The sequence below is a fragment of the Erigeron canadensis genome, chromosome 5, assembly GCF_010389155.1.
Source record: "Erigeron canadensis isolate Cc75 chromosome 5, C_canadensis_v1, whole genome shotgun sequence".
NCBI lineage: Eukaryota > Viridiplantae > Streptophyta > Magnoliopsida > Asterales > Asteraceae > Erigeron > Erigeron canadensis.
In genome coordinates this window covers 42,649,536-42,676,384 of record NC_057765.1, presented here as the reverse complement: position 1 = coordinate 42,676,384, position 26,849 = coordinate 42,649,536, and the positions used below count along the sequence as shown (strand labels likewise).

General features: G+C 34.1%; 2 protein-coding genes across 2 annotated transcripts; both read left to right on the top strand.

Moving 5' to 3' along the window:
• The first annotated feature begins 564 nt into the window (after positions 1-564).
• On the top strand, positions 565-20,188 carry LOC122599985 (eIF-2-alpha kinase GCN2). The gene is made up of 29 exons (XM_043772616.1): positions 565-725; positions 805-873; positions 954-1,013; positions 1,108-1,213; positions 1,894-1,992; positions 2,869-3,207; positions 4,326-4,460; positions 4,535-4,621; positions 4,737-4,823; positions 5,123-5,237; positions 5,395-5,512; positions 5,895-5,949; positions 7,482-7,648; positions 7,811-7,995; positions 8,540-8,685; positions 9,369-9,618; positions 10,285-10,567; positions 10,733-10,826; positions 12,282-12,362; positions 12,449-12,505; positions 15,852-15,983; positions 16,071-16,154; positions 16,877-16,985; positions 17,074-17,210; positions 17,736-17,843; positions 17,988-18,076; positions 18,160-18,262; positions 18,724-18,846; positions 19,628-20,188. Exons 1-29 carry the CDS (start codon positions 604-606, stop codon positions 19,736-19,738), a joined length of 3,651 nt encoding a protein of 1,216 aa, XP_043628551.1. The 5' UTR covers positions 565-603; the 3' UTR covers positions 19,739-20,188.
• A 2,002-nt stretch (positions 20,189-22,190) lies between these two features.
• LOC122600995 (eukaryotic translation initiation factor 2 subunit alpha homolog) lies at positions 22,191-26,483 on the top strand. Its single transcript, XM_043773773.1, has 7 exons — positions 22,191-22,684; positions 25,113-25,169; positions 25,252-25,338; positions 25,431-25,577; positions 25,657-25,761; positions 25,877-25,975; positions 26,057-26,483. Exons 1-7 carry the CDS (start codon positions 22,298-22,300, stop codon positions 26,213-26,215), a joined length of 1,041 nt encoding a protein of 346 aa, XP_043629708.1. The 5' UTR covers positions 22,191-22,297; the 3' UTR covers positions 26,216-26,483.
• Positions 26,484-26,849: the final 366 nt, after the last annotated feature.

Sequence of the window (26,849 nt, the reverse complement as noted above, 5' to 3'; positions counted from 1 at the left end):
AAAAATCATGGATCTTGTAACTTTGGGGCCAAAAAGCAGTTGCTTGACCCATGAATACATTGAAGTCAGACTTTGTTTATGGGACATGAAAGAAAAAAGATTTTACTTAAAACTTTATACAACTTCATTCTTTAAGAATAATTATTTTACTTGAATTTTTCTTTTTGGTTTAAACTGTTTTTAATCATAAGAATGATTTTTTGATTTAACCAAATTATAAATCATGAAAACTGAATCAAGTGGTTAACAACTTAACATATTTCTGGAAACAAAAACAAATGGTTCGATTTTCACATTCTTTGGAGACAAAAACAAATGGTTTGATTTTCACTTTATCTAAAGCCGAAGGTTATATCCTGACACCTAAATTTACCAACATGAAAAAGTAAAAGTAAAAACTTAAACCACAAAGAACCATTCACGCTATTTACCGTCACATGTGGGAGATATTTTTGCAGTAAATAGAGAGAAACAGTAACTCCACTTCTAAACCCTTTTTTACTCTAAAAAATCATATATGCTGTATCAACATACATATACACTCAATTGGCATGAGCTACCGTTTTATTGAACAGATTCAACCCTCAAAGAATCAAAAGCAACATGGGACATAGTTCGAAAAAGAAGAAGCGCGGTGGTACAGGGCGACGTAGGTCGTCAAACAACGATCACTCTTCTATCGATGGCTTCGGCAGCGAACTTCTGTCCGAGGAGCTTACCGCCCTGTAAGTTATTATTTCTATATCGGCTATGTTTCTGTTGACCTAATTCATAATTATTTTATAAGTTTGTTTTGCTTTTTAGGCGTGCTATATTCCAAGAAGATTGTGATGTTATTTCAGAATCTCCACCCCGAATCAAGATTAAGCTAAGGTCTGTAATGTATAACAACTAGCCAACTCCCTTCATGTCCTTTGTTTATCATCTCAAGCTGTCACTAAATGAATTTATAGGCCGTATTTACAGGATTCAAGTTACGAGGATTTAGATGTTTCTGCACTTCTTTCAATAAGGTTATCTAGTTTTTTCTTATTTATTCTTATATTTTGATGTGATGTGAGTCTACATTGACCCGTTATTGGTGTTTGTGATGCTTATGGATATTAGGTTCTTACCTGGATATCCGTATAAATGTCCAAAGCTGCTTATTGCTCCAGAAAATGGATTATCAAAGTCTGATGCAGATAAACTTTTGTCCCTGCTTAATGACCAAGTAAGAGTTGACTAGTATAGCACTATAAAAGTAGTAATCTTTAAAGTAGACATGGCGGAACCAGGATTTAAAGTGACCTGTAGCACAATGTTTTTTTATCACAATAATGAGTAGATTGTTACAATTTTCATCGATTTTTAATGTTGTTGGTCTATTTTTAACGATTTGAGTTTGACATTTTGGTAATTTTCATTTCTCATTTAGTTCCACAAATACTATGTTTTTATGAGCTGTATTGTTAGGATAATCTTTTTGAAGTTTAGAATTACTTACATTGACTCGTATCCCATATTTGTTTGATTCGTAGCACTTATGAAGCATACATCATTTTTCAAATAAATTTACACTAGCTGGATTTGACGGACCCGTAACTCCGGCTACCCTATGTTGTATGTAGTTCCGCCTATGTAGCCTTACTTAAAATTTATTATTTGATGCTTTTTCATTCATTGCTTCAGATATGTAAGTATTAGTTTTTCAACTTAATTCATAATGTATGGATAATAATTCAAGTTAGTCCTCTTGAATTTATTGTATGAGGCTTTCTCTCATTTTTATCCTTTCATATCTATAATTTTAATTATTTCAACTTGTTGCACTAAATGGATGAACAGTTTTGAACTTTTCTGTGTCACAAGTTCTGTATTGGTTAGTAAGAAGTCAATTGAATGCATATGCAGGCCAATTTAAATGCCCGAGAAGGACGCGTGATGATTTATAATTTGGTAGAGGCTGCACAAGAATTTTTGTCAGAAGTTATCTCATGGGAGCAACCTCACGTAAGTTTAAATGCCGTTTGTCTTTCGTTAATGCTTGTGGATTAGCATTTATAGCAATCACACAAGTTTTGACGTTGGCATTTGTATACTAATCTAGGATCTGGTAAACTTTATAAAACAGATGAAAGCATTTACTAATATGCATGATTGGTAAAAAGCCTGTGGTTTATGATAGGCTTTTGTGGAAATTTATCTTGCTGCATTTCCTTTTCTTTAGCATACAACAACATCAATTTGGTTGGGGCTAAGTGTCATGGTGCATGGTAGTTTTTTTTATTTGAAATTAACCATATAGTTTGAGAAATCACATGTGAAATTAATAAAAACATTTTTATGCACTGGGGGTTATTGTAAGCATGAAAATAAGAAAATATAGATGGTGAAATATGATTATGAAAATCCTTTTTTCTTAAAAACAAGTATAAAAGTGAGTAAAATTTGCTACCACAACGGTACTTGATTTAAATGCAAACATACTATTATATAGCAAGGTCCTAAACATTTGCATTAACTAATTCAGTTTAATTGCTAGCTTTAAAAGGTTATGCATACGGGGAAGACACACAATTGTGTCTACCCAAGTGACACGATTTAATCCGATTGTGTCGCATGCCTATTGGATTAATAAACAAGCGTACCACAGTTTCTCTACAAAGTCGTGAGTCCACACCATCTCACATGTTGTTTAACCATAGCTCACTATTTTGCCTGATCGTTTGCTTGGCATTGAGTTGGTATTCGCATGTCGGGCTTCTTGGATGGCTTGTATGATTTTGTTCTCTGATAATAAATGTTGTTTGATTACACAATCTACATTCACCCAACTATTCAGTATTTGGAATAATGTTGATTTTAAATTCCCTTTAATTTTGTCAGGTATCTCAGAAGAATGTGGCAGTTTCATGTGATAGGCCTTCCAAGGGACCTTTTGTATATGGTTTCCTAGATCTTTTCATAGGTTCTGGGGAGTCATGGCACTGGGGACTTTCAGTTGAAGAGGGCAGCAATACAAGCACTGCCTTTGATAATCTGCATGATGGTAGACAACCATCACAGGAGAATTTTAAACAAAACATGAATATGGGGGTGGATGAGGACGGTGCACCGGGTAAAGTGCCTAGTTCTACAGGAAAAGGTTTAGAAGGAGATAGTAAGAGTACTGATCCTGTTACATCACTATCTGAGGAATCAATGGAGGATGCTAGCATTGCTGGGGTAAGATCACATGAAGTGCTCTTTATTTCTCAACTTTCTCTTCTTTTGTTAGTGTTCCACATTGGTGACCAAAGCTTTCTGTATCAAATCAATTATGTCATTAAGTTTTGGACACTATTCTATTCTATAATCATCTTATATTCTATATTCATCTTATAATGATTGTACAAATAAATTGACCATTGTGGAGTATATATGAATGTATGCTGCTATTTTATGAAATAAAAATGATGAAAAATCACACACCGCTTACTAAGTTTTCTGACTAAATTGGTATAGACCAAATTATATTAACATATGTGGAGCCGAAAAAAAATGAATATCCAACATATGTGGAACATTGAGATAAGTACGTTGTTACTTTTATGACATCATCCTTTCTAAATTTGGGCAAGCTTTATAATGCCAATCTTAATTCTAGAGGTGGAAACATAGGTAGGCGAGGCAGAGTGGGTTTCATGCCATTACATGATATTTTTTGGTTTGGGTTTTAACAGGTTGGATTGGGTTAACTTAAATTACCTTTTGTTCAAGTGTTTCACTTTTCATATGAATAAATAAACGATTTGTCAATTAAGATTAACAAAATCTTAATTGAACATTATTAAATAGGAGGCTATACCATTACTTCTATTCTAATCTTACTTTTTAGTTTTATGCTTTAATAGTACACTTTGGAGACTTTCAGATTATTTGACCCATCATGATCCTTTTATGTTACAGTAGTTTGTAATTTTAATTTAAGTTTGACTCATAAAAGATATAACATAATCTAAATTGACATAGTTATAAGTATTGGGCCATTGGCCAAAATTGTCCTTTAAGGTTACTTTGAAGTGTCTCGCACTAGAATGATTCTATTTCTCAAAGCCTGTAGAAATAATTTTCCTGTTTCACTAATGTATCTGTGATAACTTTTACTTTTACTTTTACAAGGTAGACTTCTAGCTCCAATAGCTATTACAAATATGATCTTGACATTTAAATTATCATGGGTAGTTGCTTCTAAATTTTTTTTTATTGAAGTTACAAAAACTTAATCACGGGTACTCTGTCGTTATTTTGAATATAATTATCTTTTTAATGGTCATTACATCACTAATGCAAAGGTTAAGCAGGATTATCCTCCGGCAGTGGATACAGAAGAAGAAACTGATTATGAGCATACTATAAGTGATCATTCAGAATCACCATCATCTGCATCGATGGATCATAATCTGATTTCACATGCTGTGGAGAGAGATTTGATTCTGGTATTAGCTTGCTTGATTTCTTTTTGGTTCTACCATATAAAATGAATATTAGGATAACACTTGAAAACTTTCAGGCTCATTTACTGCGACTTGCTTGCACACCTAAAGGTTCACTTGGTGATATATTGACTGATGTGGCATCAGAGCTGGTTAACCTAGGGGTATGTTGTTTACATATCAACTATTATCATAAAATTTGTATATTATATTTGTGCATATTTTTTTTTGGTTCATCATATCGAAGCATTCCTGATATTAGATTAGTTGTGTTTTTAGATTGTTTCGGATCGTGTGGCGGATTTAGCTACCGAATCATCATCATTTTTTGACAGAAGCTTCAACCAAGCCTTTGGACATCGTATGGTTAGTGGTTTTGGCTATGTTTATGATATTTTCCTGTTTGGCCATTTACTTATAAATGGGATGTTGGTTATTTTTTTGTTATGTCTATCTCTAAGTTGTGAAACGGTACATATTAATAGCTTATTAGCTTTAACTAAAGTTGAATCTTTTGGACAAAAGTTAGTGGGCCCAACCCAACTTATAGTAAAGTTTGTCCTATTCTTATTGGTTACTTAAGCCACTCATTTTTTGTCACCTCTAATCTTCACATTGGTTGCTGCTGTTTAATGGAATGAACTTTTTCTTATGCCACTATACAGGTAGCGTCAAAGATATCTCAGTTTTGGAAAGCCGCTTCTGATTCGAAAGGGCAACATACCTCACCTATATTAAGCTCCCGATATTTGAATGATTTTGAGGAGCTTCAACCTGTTGGTGAGCAATCAATGATATCTTGACTATATCGCATTGGCCCATTCTGATATGTGTTTGAAATGCAGTTTACTGAAATATCTAATTCAACTATGGCTATACGAGTCTATCACTATGTAGATGTATGACTCTTTTAATGCCTTGTGTTTTGACGTGACAGGCCATGGTGGATTCGGCCATGTTGTGTTATGCAAGAATAAGCTAGATGGAAGACAATATGCTGTTAAGAAAATTCGACTAAAGGACAAAAGTCCACCTTTAGATGACAGAATTTTGAGGTAGGGTAACTTGATTAGCATTTTGACAGAAAGAAATTCATTTAAGTTGCCTAAATTCCTTCAGAGATGTACATCACTATATAATTTGGTAGCTCCACATCATCATCATCATCACCATCATCATCATCAAATTGTTCATTGTGAATCAGAAAGCAAAGTTGTAACATTTACATTGAGAACTAGGAAATTTTATCATATTGAAGGTTGAAAATTCGTGGATCAAACAAGTGTTAGAAGTAGCGTCTCCTTTCAAATTGCAACTTTTGATTTTACATGCAATATACTAGATAAGGACATGTGGTTGAACATTCTTAAGATATTTACCATGTTGTTTTATTAATTAAGTCTTTATGTTTTATTGCCCCTACATTGACGTAATTAGAGAAGTAGCCACTCTTTCCCGATTGCAGCACCAACACGTTGTACGTTACTATCAGGCAAGGTTTCATCTACCCTTTTTTTTCTTTGCATTTTGTTAGAAATGGCTAAATAGGTCAGGTGGATGTGTAACAGTTTAAAACCTTTTATTAGGCACAGGTAGTGTCAAAAACACTTTATGTAATAAATAAATAGTTGGTGTGTCAATCTTTAGGCATGGTTTGAAACAGGAGATGCTGGTTCGTGTGGTCATCCTACTTGGAGTTCGAGGACTGCAGCTAGCTCCAGTTTCAGATACATAAATTAGAGTTCAACAAATGTGTAGTAGGGGATGATAACAAAGTAGGAACATGCTTGTCATTCAGATGGAATACTGCCAAGGTTACCTCCAAGGTTTTATAATGTTTCAAATTATTAAGATCTATCTAATGTTGTATACATGAATGGTGTGTTGGTTTGGTACTAGTTTATCATGTATATCCTTAATTTTAATTTTTTTGTAGTAGTTTATTGATTTTGTGTGTCTTGTGTATATAAAGGACTTGACACTTGTTTTTGTCAAATGTAGAAGGCATGACACATATATATAGTCAAAGGACTATGTACTGTGACTAAAATTTGGGATTTTGGTCATGATGAGCTACATTAATTTGTATTTCATCAAGACCAAAGTCCCTAATTTCAATATCATTTCGGGCGTCAAAGAATATATTTGGATTGAAGTCATGGTGAATAATACCTTGACCATGTATCTGTGCCGCGCCTTCTACTATTTGATGAAACAAGTGACATCTTAGTTTCTCTCAAGATGATTATAGGAATCAAACATGTGTTGAAGAGTCCTTTATATATACAAAATCAATAGAAGTACTATAAGAAAATCATAACTGAAGAAATATATGATAAGCTTGGGGAGTGTTTGGAATCGCGTTTTGGAGTAATTATCTGATTATTATGATTGTAATATACAAATAATCAGAGAAAATGTTTGGCTGAAAACGTGATTATCTACGTCTTCATACAGAGAAAACGCAGTTCTTAGAAAAGCAGGTAGAGATATGCTTTTTCAAAACGCAAAATCTATTTGAAAAATGCAACCTCAAACACCCCCTTAGTAGCTGACCAACATATCTTTAAGTATATTACATTAGCTAGATTGTTAATAATTGAACTCTTATGGAAACTTGGAGGTAACCTTGGACAATATTCTATTTGGATATACAAGTATGTTCATATTTTATTGCCTTGCCCTACCACATCTGCTAACTCTGATCTATGTAATTGATACTGGAACTAAGTGTTGGAACTTTAAGTAGCATTACCATACAAACCAACATCATATAAATGCATCAAATTGACCTTAAGTAAAATATTCTAATATATATATATATATATATACTTATTATCAATGACCACTCATATATTGTTTTCTTTTTAACTTAAAAGCATAGCTACCTTAAATTAATATAGTGGTATGATATGATAGTATTTTGCAAGTGCTTAATAGTTAATACTGTAAGATATAAGTATATATAACTGTTATCAACGACCACTTATTCATTGTATTTTTTTTTTTACTTTGAATTTTCAGGCATGGTTTGAAACAGGAGATGCTGGTTCATATGGTGATGCTACTTGGAGTTCTAGGACTGCAGGTAGCTCCAGTTTCAGCTACATAGATCAAAGTTCAACAGATTTGGTAGGGCAAGACAACAAAGTAGGAACATACTTGTACATTCAGATGGAATACTGTCCAAGGTTACCTCCAAGTTTCCATAATGTTTCAAACTATTAAGATCTAGTTAATGTTATATACTTAAAAGATGTGTTGGTTTGTTACTATGTTTATCATGTATATCTTCAATTTTGATTTTCTTGTTGTAGCTTATTGATTATTATGTGTGTGTTGTGTATATAAAGGACTCTTCGACACATGTTTGATTCTTATAATCACTTCGACAAGAAGTTGGCATGGCACTTGTTTCGTCAAATTGTAGAAGGCCTGGCACACATACATGGTCAAGGAATTATTCACCGTGACTTGACTCCAAATAATATATTTTTTGATGCTCGAAATGATATTAAAATTGGGGACTTTGGTCTTGGTGAGCTACTTCGCTTTGTATTTCATCATGTTAGTGCATCTAGTGTGGCTTTATGAAAGTTTCTTATGAGATGTGCTTTATACTTATAAATGTCATTAATCAACTTTATATTTTGCACGTTACCTTGCAAAACTAGTGTTGTGGCAGCTCTGTTGCGTCTGTTGTGATTAATTAGAGGGAGGGTTGGGCGAGTTTCTTTTCATGTCTGAATAGTTAGTTTTTGGTATGACTTGGGTCAGGTTGACTATAAACAGTTTTTGCTCAAAGTTACTATAAGATTTTAAGTGATTATTGTGTCAAGTTTGATAACTACTTAACTAGACTAATATCTTTTCAATAGTAGTCTGTTTATTATTATTTATTTATTTTTTTTATATAAGAATTTGAAATACACTTTAGTGAAAGCTTTTGACCTGCTATACCCTGCGAACTCATTTCGTCAATTTTCCTTTAAGTTTTGTTATTTGACCTATATTACCCATTAGAGATTAAACATTATCCGAGTCCGACATATTCTTCTAACTTGTATTGATTTTTCTGCCAGCCAAGTTCTTGAAGCTAGAGCAGTTGGAACAGGATATTGATCCTGCGGAAGCAACCGGAGTGTCAGTAGATGGTACTGGTCAGATCGGTACATATTTTTATACCGCACCAGAAATTGAGCAGCGTTGGCCAAAAATTGATGAGAAAGTGAGTATATCCTAATTCATGCATGTTTTTTAGGCCGAAGTTTAGTACTTGAGCCACTTTCATTTTCCATAGTTTGCTATGTAATTGATGTATTAGGCTTTTATATTTGCTCATTTTACCATTAAGCCATTGTTGGTTAAGAATCGGACAGGGAAAGCGAAAATCGGCTTTATCTTTTTGATGTATTATTAAATCCCGTTTTTTCATGTTAGACTCCATTATTATGTTTTCGAAAACTCGGTATCCCAGGGAAAAGAAAAAACAAATGCTCTCCAATTGGGAAATTACCATTTTTTATTTAGTTTACGTGACAGATTTGAGGGTCTGCTCTTTTGCTAGTTGTGCCTAGGGAACAGTATTATAATGCATAAATCACCCATAGTTTATCGTAATTTGTAGTGCATAAAACCTCGTAATTCATTTTGTTCTAATATTTGATATCATTGAATTTACACGGTTTTTGTATTTTGTGTATGACATGATAGTCATAATATATTGAAACATCAAAACTTTTTGATAAAAAGTGCTTCGGGTAAACCCTACCAAGATTTTTCTCAGTTTTGATTTGCTATTGAACACACCTTGCTCTCCTATATTGCACCTCCACTTATAATGGTAGTGACCAACGTTGGTGTTTGTATGGTTTGCAACTCTAATAATTTTTGTCTTTTCTTGCTCTCTAGGCGGATATGTATAGCTTAGGAATTGTATTCTTTGAGCTCTGGCATCCCTTTAGCACGGGAATGGAAAGACATATAGTTCTTTCCGACTTAAAAAAGAAGGGAGAGCTTCCTTCAGATTGGCTTGCTGAGTTTCCAGAACAGGCTTCATTATTACGCCACTTGATGTCATCAAGTCCATCCGACCGTCCATCAGCCACAGAACTACTCCAACATGCTTTTCCTCCAAGAATGGAGTCTGAATTATTAGACAGTACGTAATTAGCTGCTTTCTCTTCATATATACATATATATGTATTTGTTAATGTGTATAGCTTTTTTTTATACACTTGAGAGAAAGTAAATCTTTTTATTTGTAAAAATAGTTAATGTAAATCTTTTATTTTCTGTTTGATGACTTAATAGTACACTAAAAAAAACATATATGCTAGGCCCTCCATTACCTCACCTAATCTAACGATTGCTTAAAATGAACATAAATTTGCACATCTTTTTATTTTTTTATTTTATCAAAAAATTTGCTGAATCAAACAACCGTAAAAATATTGTCAAACTGTTGTTCTTTTCAAAAGGTTGTTTCCAAATGCTATATCTTTCATAGTTTTAAAATGTTCAATTGTTTCTCAAAGATGTTATGAAAACTGAAGACTAGAATGAAAAATGGAGTAAAGTAGTAATCAAAGAATTGTATTTGTTGCTATTTAATCGATGATTCAAAATCAGAATCCAGTCTTTTTTTCAGCTTAGAAATGCAACCAATAAACAATCATGCTGTTGAAGATGAGGCGACATTGGTTTCTAAATGCTTTGATATTTGTTTCTCTGAACAAAAGTTATTTCTATTATGGTTCAATGTTCCGTTTTCCATCTTCTATGTGTGGTCATGTATAATATAAATAAGTTTGCTATTATTTTGCAGATATATTACGGACAATGCATAATTCTGAGGACACCACTATCTATGATAAAGTTGTGAATGCTATCTTCAGTGAGGATATACTAAGCAATAAAAACAAAGATAACCAATCTGAAATATCAAAGTTGGATGGAAACAATACTTCAGCTGTACAGCATTCAGAGTTAGACACTGAAGTTCGTGATCTAGTTTGGGAAGTATCTGCCGCAGTGTTTAGGTTACACTGTGCAAAACGTTTAGAGATAATTCCAATGCACTTGTTAGGAGATTCTTTGCTGTTCAATAGGTATGAGCATGTTTTATATTCTCTTTCTGTATATTTAAATTAGTTTAATTCCTAATTGCTTGTATGTATTCATGCATTCGTGGGTATTTTATTTCTTGTTTCTGCATTCATTCATATATAGTTTTGGGTGTGATATTTACTACATAATTGATTTTGTGTGTGAAGGAATAGTGTTAAGCTTTTGACGAATGGTGGAGACATGATAGAACTATGCCATGAGCTACGTTTGCCCTTTATAAATTGGGTTGTTTTGCAACAGGTATGGGTCAATGCTTAATAATGTGAATGAGTTAGTGATATATTATTTTATAATAATTATATTAGTGGGAAATTGAATCATGAATATTTTCTTCTGTAAAGTTCTTGAACTTACAAAGGAGAATGAGGCTACTTCATGTGGTTAACGTTTTAAATTTACTTTATTTTACCCTTTATTAAATTGATATGGGTTTTGCTAAGTTGTACCCGGGGCACAAACTAATGTGCATTATGAACACAAAGTTTCTAAGAACATCAACTAATGCATTACATGCATTAAATCAATCTAAAATGTACGTGATAGTCATTAATTTGATCTAATACTTATACCATTCTAAAGTGAATAACATATACGTAGTTTTTTTTTGGTAATTCCTAGGTGCATTGATTGCACAACTTTGTTATGTTCTTCTTTGTCAACGCTACTAAGGACCTATAGGTTCGCAATAGTTCAAAATTGGTTATTTAAAAAAGAAAGGGCGCTATTTAGCCCTACATTAGTAGAAGTAGCGGCTGAGTTAGCCTAGCCTACCCTAAAAGTGGTATAGTAGGCCAGCGAGTTAGCGAAGACGCTTAGGCTAATAGAAAAAAGAGTGTCGGTGCGTAGCCTTCATTCTACTACGCTACGAAAAGGTTACACCTTTGTGACTTTGTGTATAGGTTTGAAAATACTTTGTTTTCTTGGGAAGTAACCATCAACATTAAGCAAGTTATGTAGTTATACAATATCTTCAAGTTATTATATGACACTAGAGTCTGTACTCGTTTCAACAGTATAATATCTTTTGATACTTTCAGCAGTTCAAAAAATAAAAAGTGAAAGATATCTTTTAATACTAGGTGGATTGAGCTAGAGAAACTTCATATGTCAGGGGAGATTATTAAAACCAATTACCTTGTTGGATATTGTGGTCAAATTACACAATATCACTGGTGATATCACCAGTTCTTTCCATAAAGTTCGGCGAAAGTTTAGTTTAAAGATAAAATTAACCATGTAAGGTTTCTTTCGAATTTTTTTGTATATCAACCTGTACTATAGCTGATATATGTTTGGATATGAGTATAAATTACACAGTAATGGTATGCAGAATGATTACAGATTATGATACTAGGTGTCTTATAAGTCGGAGGTCGAACATGTGTATTATGAATTTAAATGTCAATATTTGCAAATCATCTCATCTTTAAGTTGACAGGAACAACAATCTGGCTACTTCCGAAAGGTCAATGCTGTATGATGAAGTCAAGTGTTAGATGGCCCACAAACTTTGGGCCTTAATGTGCAATTTATGCCCCAATTTAATTGAATTACATGTTATGTATGATGCTAGATTTTTTTGGGTGGATGCCTAGTAGTGACTTAGGCATTGATGATGGTCATTTGTGGCATTTATACTTGTTTAATTATAGTTGTTCTTATTCTGACACTGAAGTGATTGTTTAATTGTTTCAGAAATCTTCTTTCAAACGTTTCGATATATGTAATGTATATCGTAAACCAATTGGTCATTCCTCTCCAAATATATATCTTCAGGTTAATTGTGCTACTTTATTAGTTTGATGGCAAAACTTATTATGTTAAGGTGACTCAACGTTGTAACATGATTTCCTCATTTGTAGGGAGACTTTGATGTTATTGGAGGTGCTTCCGCACTGACAGAGGCTGAGGTGATCAAGGTATATTACGTCCTCTCATTTTATTTTCATACACATGGATAGACTAATACCCATCTTGGCAATAATGGTCAGCTGTCATTGTGAATACAGTCATGCCATGATTCAAACACCACACTACTAAATTTTAAAACTAGATAGCTTCAGCCTTGTGTAATTATGGACTATGTACCTTCCTAATGACCAAATAAAATTCCCCTTAAGTAGTTTTGTAACTGTTGGGTATGAAGGCCTTACGGGCCAGTGTTTGGCCTTAAGGCTGTTTTAGTTGGCTGATTAGGAAGCCCATTAGGTTTCCTTGTTCACCAAGCAAGAAACCCTAGCTGTCCTCCTATATATACCATCAATTGTAAATTTTTGTTAATGGTTCAGAGCATCAATAAATAACCTAGTTTGCAGCCGGTGGATTAGGCCCCCCACTGGGGCCGAACCACGTTAAATTCTTGTGTCGTTTATCTCTATATTTTCTCGTTTTATCTTCTAGTGTAATTGCTTCCGCTGTGCTAAGGCTAAGGCTATTCCTAACAAGTGGTATCAGAGCCAGGTGCTGTGATTCGCGATTAGGGTTTCGGTTTTGTCTCTTGTTCGCCGTTTTCTCTCACAGCCTGCTGCTATCTACAGTCGTCATGATTAGGGTTTCTTCCACCCTTGTTCGTCGCCGTTTGCTGTTGTTTGTGGCTATCTGCCGCTGATTTGCTGATATTTGCTGCTTATTCACTGCTGTTTGCTGTTTTCTGCTGCTGTTCAGCTGCTGAAATCTGTTGTTCAGCTGCTGTTTGCTGCTGAAATCTGCTGTTCAGCTGCTGTAATTTGCTGTTTAGCCACTGGTTGCTGCTGAAATCTGCTGATTTTGCTGTTGGAACTGCTGCTGCTGCTGGATTTTTTTGATTCACGATTCACGATTAGGGTGTTTTTTTTGCGGGTGGTTGTTACCAAGTTTGTTGCTGTGATATTACCTTCATCGATTAGAAAAGAAAAGAAGATACATACCTTTGTTTGAAGTCTGTCCATTGAAACAAGGTAGGTTGATTAGGGTTAAGCCTTTGTTTGACCGGGTATATAAATGTGTTTTGGATTGGATTGGATTTCTGTTGGATGTGGTACCGTTTATGGGGAAAATAGAACTAGCAGGTTTGGAGTGTTTTGTATTTTGAGTATTCTCTTTTCAGGGGTTTGCTAGTGTCGACACGAGTGGAAAAAGTTAGTCAAGTCATGGAACTAACACTTGTTTTCTCTACAATTGTTATTGATCGTTTGCTGTTAACTAGTCTAGAACTGTGGATGTTATTCCTTGTTCAATTTTGATCAGTGGTTTGATTTTTGAGTGGATCTTTGTACTGGTATTGGCCATTGGGTGAAGGTTTTCACTGGTTGAATACGAGTGGAGGTTCGTCTCATGAAGTCTGGTTGAGCATGGGTTGGAATAACAGGGACAGTGAGAGTTGTGCGTAGTTGACTTATGGGGTTGCATGAGGTGCTCAGGGTTTTAGAATCGCCCGAGGTTGATAGAATTCTGCTTATGAGAATGTGTCTGGGTTAATGCATTAGGATCATTGGAAGGTAGTGAAGACTCTTGTTACAGATTCTGGTTTGCTTCATTTTGTGTTACCTACTGTAGTGAAGCACTGGTGAATATGTAGTTTAGACTTTTGGAGTATACAGATTACTGCACTACCGGAAGAATTGAACCAACTTTCGGAGAAAAGTCTTGGCTTGCGGATTCGAGAGTTATATGAGTCTGGTGCGCGGTAGAGGACTCTGTGACTTTCAGGTAATCTGTTTGAGCGTATTGGGAGGTTTGAACTTGGATGGGATTTTGTAACAGTGGGAGCACGAGGAGTGTGTTGACATATGTTGAAATCGACGTTGAGTTCTGAAGACCAGGGTTCCGAATGAAATCTCTCATGTGATACTATCGCTAGTGGAGAGTGTTATTCCTCTGGAGTCTCTGGAGCCGGTATTTTAAATCATTATGAGCCGGTTGAGATTGAGGATGAGTCATTGGTGGACTTTGCCATGATTGAGTCAGCTGTGCCTGACTGTATTGGAGCGCTTTACAGCTTCAATGGGCCTTCGTGGTAACTCTGCCTGACTGTATTGGAGCGGTTTACAGCTTCAATGGGCCTTCGAGGTAACTGATGAAAAGGGCCGCTGCAACTAGGTACACATGGGATGCATGGATTGAAGTTTGGTTTGTTCTTGGGAGCTGGACTTGTGAAGACTTCTGTTCCTAGGCTCCTAGCTGTTTTTATTGAAATCTTAGCTTGTTCATGGAGAACTGAAGACTTGGGAAACTTCCGTTGTTGAAGTTTTAGTTTGTTCTTAGAACTGAAGGCTTGAAGAATTTCTGGTATCTTAAGATTACTGGAGTTACAGTTTGATCTAGATATTGTTTGCTTGAATGGCAGGTTAAAGTTTTACGCAAGGCCTTCAAGTGGGAGATTGTTGGGTATGAAGGCCTTATGGGCCAGTGTTTGGCCTTAAGGCTGTTTTAGTTGGCTGTTTAGGAAGCCCATTAGGTTTCCTTGCTCACCAAGCAAGAAACCCTAGCTGTCCTCCTATATATACCATCAATTGTAATTGTAATTTTTATGGTTCAGAGCATCAATAAATAACCTAGTTTGCAGCCGGTGGATTAGGCCCCCCACTGGGGCCGACCACGTTAAATTGTTGTCGTTTATCTCTATATTTTCTTGTTTTATCTTCTTGTGTAATTGCTTCCGCTGTGCTAAGGCTAAGGCTATTCCTAACAGTAACTAATTGCACTAACCAGTAACGATATTACATCTGAAAGGTCCCTTGCAGAAATTATGCATATGTGTGTTTTGAACTTTGAAATTTGGTCACATATAGAATCACCACACCAAAAATTTTGTTTGCTGCCCACAAGTACTTCATTTAATGTTAAGTAATGTGCCTAGAACATGTAGCTATTATAACTATATATTTTTATATCTTTTACATATCATAACATCCTATAGTTTAATTGCTTGAACATGTAGGTATTCATATTATAAAATTCTAGAATTTAATTGCTACTACTATAAGTGAATAAGTTGTTTCATATACTTGCTGGAGACTCCTTTCATCAGTATTGAAGGATGCAGAATTACGTTGTGCTTTTTTGGCCGTAGTTGTCTGACGTTATACTAAAAACTCATTGCTCTAATTGTTTCATATCATTCTTTAATCCTGAAGTATTTCGTATCAAATTCTAAATAGCACATGATAATTATCATAGAAGGGCAGTGCTTAATTATATCTGGTTTACCCAATTCTTATCATCTTCATTAATCTTACAGACGTGAGTCATGATTTTGAATGTAAATCTTCATTGCTTGATATGCAGGCGGCAATGGACATCATAACTCGTTTTTTCCATCCTGAATCATGTGATATACATCTGAATCACGGGGATTTGTTAGAAGCTATCTGGTCTTGGATTGGAATCAAGGCTGACCATAGGCAAAAAGTGGCCGAAGTATATATTTATGCTCTCTTTCCATTAAATGACTAGTTTGTGGTTTTTCATGAATACCTGATAAGTTTAATGATTTTGCCTCTGAAGCTTCTGTCACTCTTGTGTTCGTTGCGGCCCCAGTCCTCTGAAAGGAAAACTAAGTGGGTGCTAATAAGACGACAACTTCGACAGGTTTGATTTAAATAATTTTTAATGAAAGGCATATATTATAAATATTATATAAATTATTAGACCTGGCAAGATACTAGGTTCGATTGTTAGCCCCCGACTTGTATTTCTAGTTCTGTGCGATGGTACGGCTATAGTAGAGGTAGCAAATGGGTGGGATAGGTAATGTGTTAACACGGTAATTTTCGGGGTAAGACCGAAACTGGCTAGGTCAGGTTAAGTTTGACCCTGAAAACTTTTTGTTGGAGTTTATATTATTAGTTTTGAAAAATAGTTGGTAAAAATATGAAAAAAGTTGCATTAGTTTACAACTACTCTATTTATTTGAATAAGATATTTAGGAATTCTTTTGTTCGACTTTCAACCCATTTGACCCGCTTCCCTTTTAGTTCTTTAGGTTACCTTCTTGACCCATTATAGATAAAACGTAACCAGAAGGTTTGAATAGCCTGGCAGTCGTAATTGATGGGAGATTCTGAATTAAATGAGTCCCATACTGAAAATAATCTACTTATTATCATTGATTATTAAACTGGATGTAATTGTCACTCATGTCAACATGCCAAGTTTACAATATTATTTTTGCCCTGATACAACTGTTTTCATGTGTATATCTTTCACAATGTTCTGAATTACAACGGCTTAATTTTTATTAATGAAACAGACCCCATAGTGTATGTTTCTTATGAAATTAATTCCTTACAGGTTCCCTTTTTTTCTTCCAGGAACTTAATATTACTGAAGGCGCCGTTAATAAATTGCAGACTGTGGGGTTGAGGTTCTGTGGAATTGCAGATCAGGCCCTTCCTAGATTGAGAGGTGCCCTTCAGGCTGGTATGTTTGTCATCAACGGCATCTTTTTTAAGTCCTATCTTTTTTAGGAATTTAAATTTTGTTTCCGTGTGGACTTATGACAGTGCAGATACCCTTATACGGAAGGCACTTGATGAACTTTCTCAGATTTTTAACTATTTACGAATCTGGAAAATCGATAAGCATGTTTTTATTGATCCCCTTATGCCACCCACTGAGGGTTATCACAGGGATTCATTTTTCCAGGTATATGTAGTTTTAACACATATGTTATGTGATTTTTTAATCTTTTTATTTTCTATGTTAATACGGTTAAAAATTACAGTAATAATTATTACTTTCATAATATAGTTCTTTGAATAAACTGGTTAGTAGGATGCATCCATCAGATATACACTTGGGTTACTTCTGACCGGTTGGCCCATTTTTCTTTAGCGTGTTATTTACCCAATTGACCTATTAGAGATAGAACATAACCTGAATTAATCTTGTCATAAGTAAATGGCTCGTAATTGACAATTACATGTATATCAATAAATCAGTTAATCAACTTTTTTAAAGCAACGCTTTAACTGCTTCAAATGTGATTATTCTGACCCTTAATAATCAGAAAAATTGTCATTCCCATTTTTTATCCTGCAAACATTTGATAATCACTTTGAATGCACATCCAAACAGCTTCTTAATCTTCTGTCATGTTCTTGACAAGATTCCTTTTGGATGTCATGTTCTTGACAATATACCTTATGGGCACACCTTATTTTGGACCAGATTTATCTGAGGAAGGATAATAGTCTTGGGTCACTTACGGAAGGAACCTTGCTTGCTGTTGGTGGTCGCTATGATTACCTCCTTCACAATGTCTGGCGATCTAAATATGTAAGTTCTGATATCTTGTTTATTTTTTAAGTGTACCAAGGCATTAATAAACTTAGTAGTTTTTTGCTGTGAACTTGTGAAGTGCTCTAGAATTATAAATTCTATTTCACTCTTTTTACGTAATTTATGAATGTCCTGCTTTAGAAATCAATTCCTCCAGGAGCAGTTGGGACCAGTCTTGCTTTAGAAACCATCATTCAACATTCTTCTGTCGAGATTTACAGACCTGTTAGGTACATCTATTTATCTCATGAGTTTGCACCTTAATTACCACTCTTCTTTTTATTTATTAATTAGCCTTGCACGATTTATGTAGAAGTGATTTTAGTAGAAGTGTTCTTGTTTGTTCACGCGGGGGAGGTGGTTTACTGGAGAAGCGTATGGAGCTGGTTTCTGAACTATGGGAGGAGGATATAAAGGTATGTAGTGGAATGCTTAGAAGTGAAATATGGGCAATCAATCAGCATGGTCAAATCAGATAATTTTTCATGTGGAAAAATTGGTAATTTTTAGCTAGGGTCATAACAGTTGGTTCGCTCGGCCCACAAATACGTTTTTCATTCTTTATTTTTACACTGATTTATAGAACATTGTATATATGTTTAAAAACTTCATTATTATCAAACAATGATACAATCTTCCTTATTAAAGCGTTTTATGAAGTTGTGTATCTAAATACACTTGGATCACTAGTAAGTCTTTTAACTCATTCAACCCACCAGACCTTAATTTTTTTTAGCTTAAGGAACCTGACGTATTAAACGTAATTGAATTCGACCCATTTACAAGTAAATGGTTCGAGTTCGCCATATCTAAGAATTTCAAAGTTTTTCCGGACTACCATACATTCGAATGATGTCTTTGATTGTGTATCTATCAGGCAGAGTTTGTTCCAATTTTGGATCCAAGCCTTACGGAACAGTACGAGTATGCCAATGAGCATGACATTAAATGTCTAATTATCATATCAGACACTGATGTTTCTCAAAAAGGATCTATTAAGGTATTTCTAAGTTTATGAAATATGCTATCTGTTAGGTTTTAATGTTAAAAGTTGAATCAAACTCCATTGCTTACAAAATTGAGAAAAGTTTTCCTGTTAGAATCTCAGGTAAAAGTCAGATTATGACATACTTCTTCAAAATGTTCATTTTTTATCATGTATTTTTTTTTTGTTCATTTGGCTCACTATAGTGTCAATTGGTTTTATATAGTAACTCCACTTTTTAAAATTAATTATTTTGATAATTGTAACCTTGTAGATTTACATTAAATTTTATGTAAATTTATACACATGTATCATAGGTTTTTTAAAAATAAGAGTACAATGACCCAATTTAGCCATGTAAATTTATACACATGTATCATAGGTTTTTTAAAACTAAGAGTACAATGACCCAATTTAGCCAAAAAAGTACATGATTAAAAATGAACATTATGAAGAAGTACAAATACTCTGTTGTCGTTATAACTAAAGTTCTTTCAAATTTCATCACATCATTGAATCTTTTTGAATAAGATCGCTGAACCAGTTAAGGGGAAGGGGCTAATGCGGGACTCGAACACCAATGTTTAAATCCAAGGAACTAAATCGTTCTGTTAACTGGTCCTGGCGATCGGCTCAAATTTGAATTTGTTTGTTTATTTATATATTTATTATTATTATAACCTTTTTCAGTCTGAAATTACCTAGTATATGTTTATAATTTTTGAATGGTTGATTATCTATTTGTCTTTATGCTAACAGTGATATTAATGATGAATGTTTAATTTAATGCAACTAGATTCGACATCTTGAGCTTAAAAGGGAGAAGGAAGTAAGCAGAGGATCACTCACCAAATTTTTATCGGAAGCAATGGCATCTCAGTTTAGAAACCCATCCATATGGAACTGATAAGTCTGATAATCAACGTCACAGCTACCAACATTTTGCAGTTTTTGGCAACCAGTTTTTAGTTGCTGTACCCAAGGAGCTCGGATCAAAGTTTAGAATGCTGTACATCCAGTAAATACGATATCATGAAACTTTTTCTTAGGTTTACAATCCTTGCTCATGTAGTTTTATGACAAATGCAACCCCTGTTGTGCTGGGCGATGATAGGCATTGCCAGATGAAAGATCCAATGTCTATTGGTAATGTTCATCATATTAGATATGCATTTGATCTCAGTATCGAGTCAAACAAGTTTTGACTATTAGACCATACTACTTATTTTGTTTCGTTATTGTACATGATCATATGATACAACAATCTTTTGCATAGTTGGTTTTGATTTTTTTGGTCAGATAAAGAAGTTAATAGAAAAGTAGTTTGACCTGGAGCCAAAAGTCAAACTTTTAGCTATGTTTGAGCAATTGAGCATGTATGATGAGGCTTGCTTTGGGTTCAGTTGTCCTGGGTATGGGAACAAAATGGTATTGATCTCTTCACAAGTCTACTAGTTTGATAGCCATAACAATATGGTATTGATAACCGAACATACTGGTTCGGTTGTCATGGTTATAGGAACAATATGGTTCGGTTGCTTTGGGTTCACTAAATATTGTTTACTTCTTTTAATATAATTTTGGTAGACTAAGGAGTCGTTTGGTTTAAAAATTATTAGAATTTGATTGAAAATAATTTGGATTTCTTTCTTTGTCACATTAGGTTAAGCCGTTAAGGTAGGAAATTCTATTCTTTTTCATCCAGCTCTCTTAGAATCTGTTAACCAAACGGGCCATATGAGTTTCTAATGAAATAATTTATTTCGTTTTACATGAATTGTATTGTGGAAAATGGGCCATGTGAGCTTTTAATGAAGTTATTTGTAACCTACAATTAATACCATTTTATAGCTTAGAGTCCTCTAAACTTAAAATCAAACTGATTTAGAAGACCCACAGATGTGAATGATATGTTTTGACTAATCATACGAAAGTACTAATATTAATATTGTAATTTATAAAGATAAAATAATTAAGTTGATCTAATGGTTTTAAATCAAAGATAAGATTCATCCAAGAGTTTAGTTATGCCCTCGGATTGACTATGTTGGTGACGTGGTCGATCTTTACCGGACAATGAAGAGGCATGCCGTTGAGTTTAATCACCACTGCTGTTAAAAAAATAATAAAAAAAAAACTCTACCATAGGAAAATTATTTTCTTGCAATTGGCTAGATTTAATATTAACCACAATAGTTATTTTAGGAAAAAAGATTAAAATAAACAAATATATATAAGGAGTTCATGCGCATAATAGATTTTTTAAAGGAAACTTGTAAGATTTTTTTTCTTTTTAAAGAAGCTAGTTACCATTTGGAATGAGTATATTTTTGTTGAAATGAATTAAAATTATCAAATTTTGGTCTAAATTTTGGCTAACTCCCATCAATGAGTCGATAAAGAAAAGCCAACATTTATATATTTCTTGTTTTAAATCTTACTATCATGAAGTTAAAATTATTTACTATAGTTGTCGCACGGAAAGTAAACTATTTTTGTTTTTAAAGAAGACAAATTGTTTACAAAATTTACAGTGTTAGTCATACTTGTTGACTTGTGATTTTTGGCTAGACTTCTTACTCGGAACGTACCCGATTTGTAAGAGTCAAAACATTTATATATGTGACATGATATACAGTAATATATTATATTATATAATTAAAATATACGTGATATATTTAAAAACAATATATATATTGATTATCTTAATACATTACTCAAAGTCCCAAATATTCTATATTCAATAAGCTTGAGCCATAGACTTACAATTTATTTCCATATTCAAAATAAGAATCACAATTACATATAAAATATTCAAAATGATGAAGCCATAAGTAAATATATAATATAATAATAAAATAATAATAATTTATAATATATAGGCATCATAACTATAAACTACAACAATAATTGTTTCATTGTTTTTCTAATGACTTGAACAAGTTTGCGACTCGTTTTGACGCAGGCTCGTAAAAGTCGGGAGCAAATAAGAGTCGCCCAAAGAGTCGTTGGTTTTTTATATAATCCGACTCGATTCGTAAGAGATTAACATCTGGTGTTAGTAAACATTATCTTGTAGTCGAAATCAATACTTAATATTATCGTCATCAAGATATTGGAATGGTTTTGAATTTTTTGATAATTTCGCTCTTTTGTGAAACATTCACTTTACCAGGAGAGACATGTCACAAATCTGAAAATAATCAAGTAAAGATAAAAGTGTCTACCTTTTAACCAATTTATAGACTTGACAAAAAAAAAAAAAAGAACGATAGTTGATGTTGATTACTTGCTCCTTACGGAGTATTTTATATATATATTTTATATATTTTTTTTCATACATCCATGTTACCCCCAAATTTACTTTCATCTCATCGCCACTATAAATAGGAATTTCACACTCACCTCTCACCTTCACTACTCGAGAGCTAAAGCATTCTTCTTTTTCCTTTTTTCAAATGTAAAAATGTCAAAAATCTCTCCTCCGAATTCCGGTTGTCGGATGTATGAAGCTCGTTTCCCGGAGGTAGATATTCCGGTGATGATTCAGGTAAAAGAAATTCTCGATGTAGCAACTCACGTGGCTTTACTGGAATACAACAACATTGAAGGTATGATCATGTTATCGGATCTCTCGCGACGCCGTATTCGAAGTGTTGGAGGCCTACTCAAAGTCGGTCGTATCGAACCTGCTATAGTTCTTCGTGTTGATGCTGACAAAGGTTATATTGATTTGAGCAAAAAACAATTAACTGAAGAGGATAAACAAGTTTGTGAAGAGAGATATGCTAAGAGCAAGCTAGTGCATTCGATTATGCGTCACGTTTCTGAAACTATGAAAATTGATCTCGAGGTAAGTTTTCTGATCTAAAGTTACACTTTATTATAATCATGCTTTATATATATATATGTGTGTGTGTGTGTGTGTGTGTGTAAGCTGTGGTGCATAGATTCGTAGTTGCTATCATGTTATTAGTAGATGTTACGAGAATTTATCGATGAACACATATTAATAATGCAATTAGTTCTGATTTGAACACATATGTAAGCTAGTTTCACATTTGATCTACGATCGATGCGTTAGTAATTGAAAATGCATCAGGTTTAGTTTGTTGAACTTTTGCGTATTCTCGATTCAACATTCATAGTTGCTTTACTATAATCTTATTATATCGATATTTATATAGATAACTTTAAGCTGTGATGCATAGTTTTATAGTTGATAGCAGGTTTTTCTAAGATGTAACGAGAATTTTTCGATGAACACGTAATGATGATGCAATTACTTCTCATTTGATCTACGATGTATTAGTAACCGAAAGTGCATCAGGTTTAGTTTGTTGAACTTTTGCATATTTTCTGACGGTTTTTTTTTGTGTTTTAAGAACTGAATCGGTTAAGTATGCGTTTTCATGAATGTAGGACGATGAAATTTAAAAGGCTATAGCAGGTTATCGAGTGTTGTGAGTTGTGAGTTGTGATATCGAGTGTTTTGAGTTGTGACAAGTTATCTCAATAAATGTTGTGAGTTGTGACTTATGATATCGAGTGTTGATTCTGGCATTGAGATGTTGCACTATGGAGTATCTGTATAAATGTCTTATACATCAAGTGATAACTTGTTTAGATTCATGACAGTAATTTTGTGATTTCTACTGAGATAAGTTGGACAGATATCCTTTCTATCAAATTAGACCAGTGAGATTTAAGAGTCTCTATGTTTATGGTCCTAAAATTTAGCCTGTATGAAACGATGTTGCGATACAATAGCCGGTGAATGTTGTAGGGGGCATTAAGCTTGTGGTAGTATGATACTCGTGTTACCATCTTTTATGTACTTGTTAAATTTTATGATCATGCTTACTAGAATATTATCAGTATTTAGCTTGTATCGAAAAATTGCATAGCTGACAGATGTTAATTGTGAGTAATATATGACGAAAATTTGTTGATGTTTGGATTAATAAAACTTGAAGAAAAAGGTTGACAGTTTGGCACAACACAAATAGTTATGAGTGTAATCAGCTGGGTCTAAATTGGGTTTGACTTGATCTGTAATGTTTTACTGTTTTAGTAATTTATTCAGTTCAAGTTCATTTTGTTGAATCAGTTCTCAATAAATTCGGCGAATATCCCCTTGCTCTTCATTTCAGTCAGTCAAATTCAAGAGGCTTTATGTATATGGTTCTAACTTCTAAGAATCAATGTTATCTTATCCAGTGAACCTTTGCTTGAATGATATAATATTTGGTCTATTAAGGATCTGTATAGATGTTTCAAACACCAACCACATGAGTGGCATCGAGAGATTAATGTTATGGATTTGCTTCCTGCATTGTAGGTGCACAAGTTTATAAGAGATGTTTTCATCATTGTTGGCAACTATAGATCTTTGTGAGGGCTGGAGATTGTGACTATGGGTGTCGTAGAATCACCATACTTTTAGTTGTTGCTAATATGCTACTCATGTATATTATTTGCTGTAGTTCAGACTTAAAGTTAGAAAAGGTAAGAAACGATAAAATGTCAGGGAAAAACAGGGAGGCTATGATTAAAATAACTCCTGATATAGAATTTGAAGTAGAATTTTAAATTGACAATTTACTACTTCATTTATTTTTGGCTCTTGTATGTTTTTATCTTCATTATTGATGTTAGTATAACACATTTGTGAAGAGTACAAGAGTCCAACTTCCAATTCTCCATGAGATACAAACATAGGGACCTTGAACTGTTGGGATCGTGCTTCCTTTTTATATGCCAAGTACAGTGTATATCATATAATCCCAAATGCTAGTATACTCGTCCCAAACCATTAGGTAGAACTTACAGCATATCAGAATTTTTTGAAGACCAATAATTTCAGCGTCATACGTGATAGTGTTTCCCTTTCACACGAATCGTTAATCGATGTTTGAAAAGTTTAGCAGATTTGTTACTATCAGAATATGGCTTGATGACCCATTAACCAATAGGTTGTGGGTTCTAGGCCAATGTTGGACAAATGTAATATTTTTGGAATCGTGTGAGATAATTGCCTTCCTAAAAAAATTAATTAGAATATGCTTCTTCATTTGGGAGGACGAGAGGTGCATGTTTTTTCATATTCTTTCCCCTGTTTATTGGTTTTTGTGAATTGGTCACCGTTGAAAATATCGTAGTCCTTTATTTGTTTTATTACTTTATCTCTCTGTTTTCTGGTTCTGTGCTTATTTAATATCTATACGTGTTGCTATTTTATTTGACACAAGGCCTTATAAAATACAAATAATGTATGACAGGATTTGTACATTCATGTTGGCTGGCCTTTATACCGAAAGTATGGTCATGCATTTGAGGTTAGATATCTTATGACTTGTAAAGCTTTGATCTTATTTGTGTACAGTTATGTACGTTAACAGTTTCCCTTGCTGTTTGCAGGCATTCAAATGTATTGTTAATGATCCTGATTCTGTGCTTAAGCCATTGACTCGTGAACTTAGAACAATTGGTGCAGATGGGAGGCAGGTAGTTAGTTGTGCAAGATGAGGCTATTGACCAATGACTATGGTGATCATAGTAAACCAGCTAGTTTTTTTTTTTTTTTTCTGATTTTGTAGGTGATTAAGGTGGTTCCTGCCATATCAGAGGAAGTGAAAGAGGCTCTGGTTAGAAAGATTAGAAGACAAATGACTCCAAAACCAGTAAATCTATGCGCTTATATCGAGATGACATGTTTTGAGTATGACGGCGTCTTCCACATTAAGGTTTTATTCTCAAAATATGGAATTGTGTTGTACTTGACATAAAAACTGCCGAAGTTTGAAGAGTTGTTTGTGGTAACAGGAAGCCATGCGAAAAGCTGAAGCGGTCAGCACCAAGGAGTGCCCAGTGAAGATGAAATTGGTTGCTGCACCTTTATATGTTATTATTACTCTGACTCTAGCCAAGGTATCTAGCATCAATGGGATTATCTTATGAATAATCTTATAATCTCTGCTTCATTTTAGTATTGCAATACGGTGTTATCAGATATTGTTGATGGAGTTTTTGTGGGTTTGTACAGGAACAAGGGATCAAAATTCTTAATCAAGCGGCTGCTGCTTGCATGAATTCAATAGAGGGGCATAGAGGCAAACTTATCATAAAAGAGTCACCTCGAGCAGTACGCATTTAATCATTTTCATCCCACATACAGGTTGACTTTTTTTTTTGGCTAAAAGTTATGATGGTTTGGTTGTTTCAGGTTAGTGAACAAGGGGACAAACTGCTTACAGAACAGAAAGCTTATTCTGAACTTCAAAAGGCAGAGGTTAGTCGTGATGAAGATAGTGGGGGGGAAGAAGATACAGGCATGGGCCTTGTTGATTTGGAAAGCATAAGTTCCTTTGGGATTGAAGACTAGAGATGTTGGAAATTCGTGATCAGGTGACAACATAGGTGAGTTCAAAGATTTGCATCTGTTAAATTTTGTCCTAGTTCGTGTAATTCTTGGCGGATTTGGTTATCTGTGTATAAACTGAGGTTTTCGTTGGTAGAATTCTGGATTTTGCACTTGCAATATCATTGATATGTGCTGTTATTGGGTACTACATGATTATGGTTAGAGTTGTTTTTGTTTCTTGAACAGTTTTACTCTTGAGTACTTTCATAGTCATGTAGCTAGTAATATGTTAGACGTGATTTTATGCAGATTTAATAGTAGCCACATCATTATGTGACAGCACCATATTCCAACTTGTGGTGCATGTCACGAATGGTTGCACCATGAAAGTTACTGCTCGATTAGTAACTTGTTTGTGTGCCACAACACAACAATGGCCTCGACATATATAATAATAATTATGATGTACATGTGGTCTCTTTCGAATAGCAATTATAAAAGCTAAAAAGAAACCTTAATTTTATTACCATATAAAACAATGAATTCCAAATACTTTTGCATCATACTCGATCTTTTTTACCTCTGAATCAAGTTGCTCTTTATTTTATTTTTATCCATTCTTGTTAATTTTGATCATCTTCTGTATTGGGCCAAT